This window comes from Spea bombifrons, chromosome 13 (assembly GCF_027358695.1).
Source record: "Spea bombifrons isolate aSpeBom1 chromosome 13, aSpeBom1.2.pri, whole genome shotgun sequence".
Lineage (NCBI taxonomy): Eukaryota > Metazoa > Chordata > Amphibia > Anura > Pelobatidae > Spea > Spea bombifrons.
Genome location: NC_071099.1, coordinates 15,849,063 through 15,859,902, shown reverse-complemented (window position 1 = coordinate 15,859,902; position 10,840 = coordinate 15,849,063). Strand labels below are relative to the sequence as shown.

The window sequence follows — 10,840 nt, the reverse complement described above, 5'->3', positions numbered from 1 at the left end:
TTTTCTGTTTTTTTGAACTCTCTGCCATTTTAATGTCATTAAAATCTTGGAGATGGGTTACCAGTGAATCAGCTAAAATGTAAGGTTTAGGGAAGGAAGGAAGGAGATACAAGAAAGGAAAGAGAGCAAGAGCGATGGGAGAAAAGAAAGATGAAACAGGGGGGAGTGGAGAGAGAAAGAGAGAGATGAGATTAGAGAAACCATAGAGAATGTTTATATACCCCCTAAAACAATGGCATTGGGAAGCAGAAGGGAAGCAGCCAGAAGCTGGGCAGTGAATGCAGTTACACAAAAGGGGGTAAAAGAGACCTACAATGCAATAAACCCTGCAATATCACACTCAGCCACTAGGTGGAGATAAACACCATCCAATAATCCTGCCTGTGACATCACTGTCTGCCTGAGCTGCCTACAGGAGAACTGACAGTCTATTCTCTCCACTAAAGAAACAGCAGCGCTCTAAAATGTGAGTGCACACTTCAGCAGGAGAGATACTATGTGCACTGCATTGGGTTTCTCAGTCACATTGTTAGATCCACTGAGTGCAGAGGGTAGGCAAGTGCTGTGCCCAAAGGCACTTAAAGGGTTAATACTAGAGCTGGGGTATATGTGGGGGTTACATACAACATTTAAAGAGGCGGGGGGGGGGTAAAGAGAAATGTAGATAGTGACGGTAGGATTCCAATGTTATATAAGGAAGAAAGGGGTCCATTGTACTGGAGAATGGGGGGGGGGCAATAAGTCAGGTGATTAGCCAATGAGAGCTGCCCGAATCTTCTGAAGATCCAGTAGATTTAACCCCTTCAGTGAAAGCCAAGCAGCTGACTGCTGTATTCTTCTCCCTATGGCTGATGCAGGTTCTGCCCCATTCACTCCCCGCGTTTCTCAATCCTGCCCCTGAAATCCCATTTCACTTACACCCCAGGCTGCTGTGATCCTGATTGGCTCTCTCGCTCTGACGCTTCCAACAACAAAGGTGGAGTCACCAAAGAAAAAAAAAAAAATTAAGAAATATATAATTTAAGAGACAGGAAGAAAAAAACCCATTTGTGGGGATTTAAATCTTCAAGGTGGTTTAGAGTGACTTGTGTGAGCTGTCAGGGGCAGCAGGTCCCCGGTGTGCACCTTGGAGGGGGCAGAGGGTCCCCGGTGTGGACCTTGGGGGGGCAACCCGGAGGCCCCCCATTAAATGGCTTTATGTGTTTATTTGAACCCGAATGTGGCTGGTTTTTTTGGGGTGTTTAATGGGGATGGGGTGTGGGGAGGGCAGCTGGATGCCTGGGCTGGAAGGGAGAGGTGCTGGGATGGAGGGAAGGAAGGGTGGGCTATAGGGATCAGCTGGAGCCTGTTGCAGGGCGAGGATGGAGGGAGCCTGGCTGATTGGAAGGCTGCAAAGGCACGGAGAGCGGTGGAGGCGGGGGGAAGTGCGAGCTCTCTGCGGGGACTGGGTCTAGTCCACGCCCGGGGCCAGCGCTGCAGAGCTGGCCATCATTCAAGCGACGCTTCTCAGCTATAGGAAGGAGGAGGACTCCCCGGTCCGGGCAGCAGCCTTCGGACACATCGCCCGCCACGAAGGTGGGTTTTTAGGGGGTGTTATCGCTCTACAGATCCGCTCCACGGCTTCCCCGAAACCCCCCGGAGCTCCTGGTGCCCCCCTGCCGGGTTGTGTAGGGTGCAGCAGCGGGAGGAGGAGGAGGCGGCTCCCCGCGCTCTGTCTGCCCGCTACTGCTGCAGCGACGCTGGGCGGGGAGAAGGAGCAGGCAGCGCCCCCCCTCCCCTGGATCTCGCCATTACCCAGGGGCTGCTGCAGCTGCTTTGTCTCCGAGATCCGGCCGCTGGAGCCCGGGGCTGCACCTTTTGTCCTTGGGAAGACGAAGTCCGGGGGTGAGGTGAGCGGACTCTGCGGGCTTTCAAGCGGGTGGTGCCGGGGAGCACAACGTGGGTTACCCGCTCCCTACATTTCCCTTGATTTTTAGCTAGAAGAAGGGGGGAAAAATCGGCTAACGTTCCAGGCTTAAGGCACATACCAGGGCGGGGTGACGGATCGAGAGAGACCGAGGGCACGGCGAGGAGCGACTTCCATCGAGGTCACCTCCAGAGACCGGATAAAACCACCACGCTGCACCCGGCGAACACGCACCCCTTTCCGGTCAGCCTTCGTGCCTCGCCCCGGTACCGATCTTCGATGGCGGATAATCTATTTTAACCGTAAAATGAGGGCATTTGCCGACACATTTTATTACACGAACACGGAAAATTATTAATTTTACGATTTTCTCTTTAAATTTAATGAATCGGGGGGTCGGTTTAATAACCGGGATTCAGATCAGATACGAGTCCGGGGAGGGTGTGATTTTTTTTTCCCCCCGGTCGGTGGTGTCCGGTACCGCGGTCCCCCCTCCTCCATTCCCCGGCAGCCGCTTGTTTTTCTCGGGCAGGCTGCTAGTTCCGCGCTGGGTCTGGTGAGGTCGCTCTCTGCCGAGTTTCGAGCTCCTCCTCCTCCCAGCGGCCGGAAGGTGAGGCCGGCATCTGGCTGTCCCCCTGGGGGAGAAGGTGATCCGTACTGGCGAGGAAGGAGACGGCACAAGCCCCGGGGGAAGGGAGGCTGCAGGACGCATTTCTATCCCGCCGTGGATTCTCTTTGCCTGCATTGGCGGTCGCTTTCGAGGCTCAGGTAGACTCGGAGATCCGGGGAGGGGGTGACCGGGACCACGAGGCAGGCCTGGCCGGGCTAGGGTGCGTGTGTGTCGGGCGAAACACGAGGGGGCGTCCCGTGGAGCTTCCGCGAGAACACGTGGTGCTGTGCGGAGAAGAGGTAGTGGGGAGCCAGGCAAGGATGACGAGGCGATCCGTGCATGGTTTAGCGGTCCGGGGGAAGCTTAGTATTCCGGAGGCGGTTGGTGACTGTAGTAAATGCCGCGGATGGGTTGGGGTTCCCCGGCTACCCGCAGCTATAGGAGCTCGCAGGGGCGATCTGTGGCGTTATGGGTCTTGGTGACCGCGATGACTGCCCTGAGAAATTGTCTGCGGAGCACCGGGTAATCCCAGTATGAGTGACCGGAGACTTCCCGGCATCAGGTGGGCGGTGCCTACGAGAGATCGGTGGGCTCCGTGTAACCTGCGCGGATGTCCCGGTGTATGGCAGCCGGATCGGGGTTATTCCCGTATAAGAGTTCGCAGGGCTTTACCAGCGATCGGCGTGGTCCCAGGGGGCAGTCCGTGATTGGGCCTCTGGCGGCGGCAGTAGCACCGGTTTTAGCAGAGCCGAGGGTGATCGCGTCGCAGCTCGGTTTCCCGTCTGCGCGGCGCAGGATCCTCCCATTCAGAGGGGAATGGCTCCGGATCCTTCCCCTCCCGGTACTGGGCGGGCGCTCCGGGTGATGGCGATGGGGGGCCCCCTGTAGGCCGGTGAAGGGGCGACCGTGTCCTCAGGCTGCCCTTGGGGGCTTTGGGATCGGGTGCCCTGGCTATATATAACCGGGGATGGAGGCTGCATTCCCCAGTGTGCAGCGGGTGTCTCTGCCTAAAATACCAGTACAAACCAGCACAGACCATCCTGGCAAACCAGTAAAGGGGTTTATAGCTGGGGAGTGACTGGCCTGCAGCTCTTCTGCACAAACACACAGTTACATGTATGTCACATGCGTGTACCTGACCTGTAATAGCCTGTTCCCACATGAGGGTTATAGATTAGCCCAGATATGGTGTGCAGGGGACTGAAGACCCCATAATATGCATGCATTATATAGACCAGGATGACCATGAGACGGAGAAGCCAAGAGCAGGTCAAAGTCAATCAGATCGAGGACTTCACAAACCCTACCGTGTTGCAAAAGGTGTACTTACTACACACCAGAGCCATGTACCACGAAACAAAGTAGCTTTAATGTAACATGTTTAAGGAGATGCGACCCAAAGATGGGAACTGGAAGACCCGGCATTGACCTTTTATTATTAGCCGCATCCTCACCCGGCGTGAGATGAAGGTGGCCTGCTTGTGGTGGTAGATATACACCCCAGGGCAGGTTGTAAGCTTGTTCTGGGTGGCATCGTCCTCATCAGCTCTCCTCTCCTTTCAGAGTCCCAAAGACTTCAGCTAACGGCCTGTCCTGCTGAGGATGAACGGAGCAGCCGGCAGAATAACAGATTCCAACATGACTGCCCCTAAAAATCAAGGTGAGGAGACCTCATCCCTAGATGTAACATGTCAATGTTTTTAACAAACACGTGCCGGACTTTTTGCGAGTCACTCAGCTCTTCGCTGGTCAGCGCTGGGGATCTGAGACCAGCCGCTGACGTTCTAATGACAGATAGCTGGTGTTCCTCTGCGTTCTGATTCGGAATGTTGTGGCAGGCAGATGGCTCGCTCTAGTGGTGCTTCCTGGAAATCCCATCTACTCTGGGATTTTTTTTAGTACTTTCTGTTGTTCCCCAGAAGTTACAGGATCAGTCATCCTGCTGGGTAACTTGACCCTTGTCCCTTTCTGCACAGACCAATGGACACAAGAAGATATGCTCACCTTACTTGAAACAATGAAGACCATCCTGCCGACGCAAGATAACGCAAAGTTCAAGACCACCGAGTCACATCTTGATTGGAACAAGCTGGCGTTCAAGAATTACACGGGACCCATGTGCCGCCAAAAGTGGATGGAAATTTCCATGGAGGTGCGTAGAGAAGAGTTCAGGGTCACCTTTGTATCTCCTGGGGGTTGATTTCAGTGGGTTGGTGGGACAGTCTTGGCCAAGAAAACCAGCGTTTTGGCTAAAACCACCATCTAAGGCAGAATGATGAGAGGAGCAAAAGGTCTGCTGATGGGAGGGACATGAGGGAGCCCCAGATTTGTGACCACGGCCCTTGCCCTCACCTACCGTTGGATATATATTTTGCTATTGGATGTATCGGCTTGTATATCTCTTGTTGCTCCTCTTTAGCGGGAAAGCGTGATTAGGAATCTTATATTGTGCCGCAGACCACATAATGTAAATAGTCCTCTAGACCAAGAAAATTAAGATCTCCAAGAGAACTAAAACGCTTGAAAGTCAACGTGCGCCGGGCATATATCATTTTAATAAATGACGTTCTAAGGCACGAAGGTGTTGGTCCTCACATCTTCTCACCCGGCACAGGATTGGTCGATGTCTCACATGCTCAGTATTTACAGGATATGACGGCGAAACATTAAGAAATTATGGAATTTGGTTTTAGGTCAGAAAGTTTCGGACACTTACAGAGTTGATCTTGGACGCACAGGAACATGTTAAAAACCCCTACAAAGGCAAGAAGCTGAAGGTAAGGACACAAGGCTTTGTGTCGGGGCAGAAATGGTGCAGCAGTCGTAAGAAAGACAATGAATTTAAACTTTATTTACATCGTACATTTTTGAATGCAATCTGTGTATTTTGCTCCTTGACTTTTTAAAAAAAATATTTTTACAGAAACATCCAGAATTCCCAAAGAAGCCCCTCACCCCGTATTTTCGCTTCTTTATGGAGAAAAGGGCGAAATATGCCAAACTTCATCCAGAGATGAGCAACCTGGACCTAACAAAGATCCTGTCCAAAAAGTACAAAGAGCTACCGGAGAAGAAAAAGGTAGGGGAGTGGGGGGGGGGGAGGGGGGGGAGGGGGGGGGCTTAAGTAACAACCATGGGTTATGTTTACTGTACCCATTTGGCAGACGGGTAAAGCTGGCGATGTTGTCCATCTGGTTGGTAGCTTACCGATAAGTTTAGGGACTTCATAGAGTTGATCTTGGGTGGCAGCCATGGGTCTTCAGCAGATAACATGGACCTGGGGGTAGCTGAAAGTTGTTGAAAACCTGTAACAATGATCAAACACAGGTATGGAATTGTTGGTTGGAAGGTTCCGTCGGTATCACAGGGGCAGAACTATGTTATGTGATGGATGTTGCTATTACGTGACATCGTGCCTTGACCTTCTCCTTTCTGTTTCAGTTGAAATATATTCAGGATTTCCAGAGGGAAAAACAAGAATTTGAGAGGAACCTAGCCAGATTCAGGTCAGTAGGTAACATTGGTGGTGTAGAAAAGTCAGGGGGTCAAAAAATATTTAATTTCATAGCTATTTTCTATTGTCTGCCACAGAGAGGAGCACCCAGACCTCATGCAGGCCACCAAGAAGTCTGATGTTCCAGAAAAGCCGAAGACCCCTCAGCAGTTGTGGTACAACCACGAAAGAAAGGTTTTCCTCAAACTGCGGCCTGATGTGAGTGTGTAAAAAATGCAAACAATTTACTTTTTTTCTGTATGTGAGGGACCTGACCAACCGTCGGTGTGTATCGTGCAACCACGTATGTTAGGAATAATCACATTCCGTGTCCGCTGATTTCAGGCCAGCACAAAGGACATCAAGGAAGCTCTGGGCAAACAGTGGTCTCAACTTTCTGACAAGAAGCGTCTGAAGTGGATCCACAAAGCTTTAGAACAACGGAAACAGTATGAGGTGAGGACCTTTCTTACTTGCGGGGATTTAGTCCTTAAGGACCAAGGTAGATGTCTTTAACGGAAAATTACATTACGCGGTGATAAAGATCCGGTGGGTGGATGCCACCTCTTCTGTGTGTGAGCAGAGGACGTGATCGCATAGCACTGGATACTTTGTGTTGGTGGAACAGAGAAGATCGGTTCTTAATGATCGGTTTCTGTGTAAAATAGAACACGGAATGTTGGGTATTACACTCCAGGATGGTTATTCGTAGTTATGGAATCTTGAAAAACTTTACTGATAAACATAAAACTCAAATCATAACTTTGCCACTGCAGGGCGTAATGCGCGAGTACATGCAGAAGCATCCGGAACTGAACATTCCAGAGGAGGGTATCACCCGGTCCACACTCACCAAGGCAGAGCGTCAGCTGAAGGACAAGTTCGATGGCCGGCCAACTAAACCGCCACCGTGAGTATCCCAGAGGAGTGAGAATGTTGCGTTCTGGAGAATATTCCCCAACGCAGAAGGAGAAATGTTATGGAGAGCTGCGAGGGGAGACTCTCATAGTCTACATACTTTCTATTGTAAAAGTCAACCAGCAGATCAGTGTTTAATCGAGTGAGAACATCCCAAAACCACAAAATGCTCACGTTCTGCTTGTGCTATAGAGTATAAAAGGAAGTACTTAAGATACTTAAGTTTGAGTGTGAGTTCAAGAGACCATGCATTTTATAGAACCTGTTAGCACTAGATATGGTGGGTTGGTATGGAATGGAAGACGGAGTGGAGAGAGATGATATTCCTTGTCTGACAATTACAGGAACAGTTACTCGATGTACTGCGCCGAGCTAATGGCCAACATGAAAGATGTCCCCAGCACCGAACGCATGGTCCTCTGCAGCCAGCAGTGGAAATTGCTTTCCCAGAAGGAGAAGGACGCGTATCATAAGAAATGCGAGCAGGTAATGTCAATGAACACGTTGGCTTGTCTGTCTGTTTAACTTTGAATGCTTAAAAAAGTTTAATTTAGCGGGCCGTATTTAAAGATATCGCACGTGCGCTGATCCAGCAGAAGTTCAAGATGTTCTTCAAACAGATTTTAGATGTCAAGATGGAGGAGACAGGAGCATGTTCGATTTAGACACAGTCACAGAGTTTAGTGACATCCAGCAAAGGGAGGCTAATAAATTATCCTGCAGGAAGGAACGTTTGAGGTTAAAAGTGGGTAAAAACCTACAAAATTGGAGCGCGTAGAATGTTTTGAACCTGGACAGAAGCTGGCTTACAACAGGTCCTTTTGTCTCCTCGCAATTAAGGAAGAGTAGACTTGTGTGGATTGTGCTGTGATAACCCCCCTCGTGTGAAAGTTCCTCCTTTTGTTAACATGTCTCGCTTTGTACGCGTAACAGTTGTAGACGTCTACTGCAATGTTTCCTCTTTCTCTCTTCGTGCAGAAAAAGAAAGAGTATGAAGTCGAGTTGATACGCTTCCTTGAGGTGAGACTTGTGCCACCACCTACTCTTTGGGTTAATGCCCCGCAAAACAGAACTGTGACCCGATTGCTCCGATCCGTCCGTATTAAGTAGTTTCTGTACCTATCTTTCAGAGTCTTCCAGAAGAGGAGCAGCAAAGGGTCCTGTCTGAAGAAAAGATGGTGGGTCTGAACAAGAAGGGAATAGGCAGTCCAGCATCAAAGTTGGCAGCCCAGGAAGCTGCAAAGGTGACTTGTTTTAAGTCTGTGTCACAAACACCATTGTGTTTCTCTGTGGCATAAAAGCATCAGCTCCATCTAGAAGCAACCTTGCATGGTGGGGTGCGTTTTGCAGGTTAGAGTTAGTACCATAGTGACTGCAAAACCATCGTTTTGTGTATAGGTGGTATGGATTTATCTGTTGTTGGGTTTCTTCTTGATTTCTGGTTTGTGTAAAGCAGGGGAAAGGCAAATCGGCGCAAGCAGAAAAGAAGAAAGCGGCCGATGAGAGAGGAAAGCTCCCCGAGACCCCCAAAACAGCAGAAGAAATATGGCAGCAAAGCGTGATTGGGGACTACCTAGCCCGGTTCAAGGTGAGAAGGGAAATTACCTATACGCTTTAGTAATTAAGAGAATGAGGGGGCATATACATGGCTTGAGCGGCACTGAATGATTAAGCGTTGCTTCTGCCTTTCAGAACGATCGAGCCAAAGCATTGAAGGCTATGGAATCCACGTGGGCAAACATGGAAAAGAAGGAGAAGATCATGTGGATCAAGAAGGCAGCAGAAGACCAGAAGCGCTATGAGGTACCTTGTGATGCTCTGAATCCCTTGGAGAGTTAAAAATCTCCTTTGCAGCGATGATTACTTTCTCCGTTACTCCTCCACTTTTCAGTAAAGTCATTTGTTGAGTGTATTCAGTTTTTCATTGTTTGTTTTTTTGTTTCTAATCCAATTTTTTTCCACAGAGAGAGTTAAGCGACATGAGGTCTGTTCCGGCCACGACTACAGCTGGGAAGAAGCTTAAATTCCTGGGAGAACCCAAGAAAGCCCCCATGTGAGTGTCCACTCTGCTTGGCTGTGTTGTGATATATCTAGTTAAAGGTCTGTCCCCACCATAAGCTTCAGGAAGTTTACTCATCCCGTGTATAACTCTAGCTATTGAAAGTCTTGGCCAACAGTCTTCCAACAAGTGGTCCATTCTGTGGTCCTTCCTTATTGTAACCCCCATCTGCTGTTCTTGTGCCATTAGGAACGGGTACCAAAAGTTTTCCCAGGAGCTTCTGTCAAATGGAGAGTTGAATCACCTTCCCCTTAAAGAGCGCATGGTGGAGATCGGCAGCCGATGGCAGAGGATCTCTCCTACCCAGAAGGAATACTACAAAAAAATGGCTGAGGATCAGCAGAAGGCATACCGCCTGCAGCTCGATTCTTGGATGAAGGTGAGTCGCCTGCGGAAATCCACTTCGCCCCGGACTTTATCGGGCTGATGTTCTTTCAGGGCGTTGGAGCGTCACGGTTATCTTTCTTTGAAGCCTCTCTTTGCCTTGTGTGACCACGTTTCATGTCTTTATTGATTTTATTTATTTATTAATAGGGTTTATCATCTCAGGACCGTGCAGCGTATAAGGAGCAGACAAACAATGTGAGTTCTGGTCCACGGAGGTAGAAATACATGACCGTTTGGGACAAACCTATAACATTATCTAATTATCTTTCTTCTTCTTTTTGTGTGTGTGTGTGTATCTATAGAAGCGGAAGAGCACAACAAAAGCACAAGGTCCTCCCCCGAAAAGCAAGGTCGTCGTGTCCGTAAGTGTCCCGTTATCTCTCGATGACATCATTAACACAGACATGATGCAGTTTTCACAGCTCCTCCATCACATTTAACATGGCGTCTTCCATATGAAGACTGGATTCCTGGGGAGATTTTTTATTTATTTCCTTTGTTTACAGGAGGATGAGGATGACGACGACGATGATGATGACGACGATGATGACGATGATGATGACGACGAAGATGACGATAAGGAGGAATCCTCTGAGGAAGGAGACTCCTCTGAATCTAGCAGTGAAGAAGACAGTGATGAAGGAGAAGAGGTAAGTTGCCAGCCACAGAGTTAGAGATCTGGGTCACCAGTTAATCGTAGTCTTTAATTTTAATACTTTTTTTTTTCCTTTTTAGAATGAAGAGGATGATGAAGAAGAGGAAGATGATAATGAATCTGGCTCCAGCTCTTCTTCCTCCTCTTCGGGAGACTCTTCTGATTCAGACTCCAACTGAACGCCAGCTCTAAAGGGTGGGGGGTGGGAATAATAGGCTATGTCTGATACCTTTTTAACCCTGTTTTTGGCTCTTAGGGTCTTATAGGGTGGCTTGGAACTTGCCATCGTATAAGGATGATTTATGGGGTTAATCTATGAAGTGGGTAAAGACACTGGGCCTTTGTGCTTCCCCACTACTGGTACATCCTTTGCGTCCCATGTTCTTCTAATTTGTGGTCCTTCTGAAGTCCATCTCCTTTTGTTATCCTCTTTGTGTTATCATCATAGTCCACCAGACCATATTGTTGTCGGGTTATCCCATATTTTTTTACTCCTAAAGGCATCCTATGGCTAACTGTTTGGAGAGCCATCTTTCATTCAACCGCTCCTCATCTTTCATTCAACCGCTCCTCATCTTTCATTCTTCTGCTCTCATAGTCTTCATTCTTTCTCTTCTATCCTCCTCGCTCATTACTTCTGCTGTATTCACGAGCATCCCCGGCAAATAATCCTTTGGCTGTCTACTTATCAACCACAGCCCTATCGCACTTGACTTCTCAACTATATTATTTCCCCACTTTCTTGTCTGCTGTGACCCTCCAAACCCAGGGCTACCAAGAGCCAAGTGTGCACTGCCTTTGTCAAACCTCCA

At 49.0% G+C, this 10,840-nt stretch overlaps 1 protein-coding gene across 6 annotated transcripts; it reads left to right on the top strand.

Annotated features, from left to right (window-relative positions):
• The first annotated feature begins 1,431 nt into the window (after positions 1-1,431).
• On the top strand, positions 1,432-10,620 carry UBTF (upstream binding transcription factor). Of its 6 annotated transcripts, none has more exons than XM_053453152.1 (20): positions 1,432-1,575; positions 4,080-4,176; positions 4,493-4,668; positions 5,210-5,293; positions 5,440-5,595; positions 5,958-6,022; positions 6,108-6,228; positions 6,355-6,465; positions 6,786-6,919; positions 7,272-7,413; positions 7,906-7,947; positions 8,058-8,171; positions 8,381-8,515; positions 8,620-8,730; positions 8,892-8,980; positions 9,176-9,365; positions 9,521-9,568; positions 9,676-9,735; positions 9,880-10,023; positions 10,109-10,620. In XM_053453152.1, the coding sequence occupies exons 2-20, from the start codon at positions 4,119-4,121 to the stop codon at positions 10,205-10,207; spliced, it is 2,079 nt and encodes a 692-aa protein (XP_053309127.1). In that variant the 5' UTR covers positions 1,432-1,575; positions 4,080-4,118; the 3' UTR covers positions 10,208-10,620. The 6 variants fall into 6 exon arrangements, with proteins under 6 accessions (XP_053309127.1, XP_053309129.1, XP_053309128.1 ...); XM_053453154.1 differs by lacking the exon at positions 1,432-1,575 and adding an exon at positions 1,742-1,889 and having other exon boundaries at positions 8,058-8,105; XM_053453153.1 differs by lacking the exon at positions 1,432-1,575 and adding an exon at positions 1,742-1,889 and having other exon boundaries at positions 8,384-8,515.
• Positions 10,621-10,840: the final 220 nt, after the last annotated feature.

Excerpts from the sequence above, each read along its gene's own strand:
- UBTF (XM_053453152.1), top strand. The coding sequence starts at position 4,119 with ATGAACGGAGCAGCCGGCAGAATAACAGATTCCAACATGACTGCCCCT. Across the intron at positions 8,172-8,380 it reads CAGCCCAGGAAGCTGCAAAG|CAGGGGAAAGGCAAATCGGC; the intron begins GTGACTTGTTTT and ends GTTTGTGTAAAG. Across the intron at positions 9,366-9,520 it reads AGCTCGATTCTTGGATGAAG|GGTTTATCATCTCAGGACCG; the intron begins GTGAGTCGCCTG and ends ATTTATTAATAG.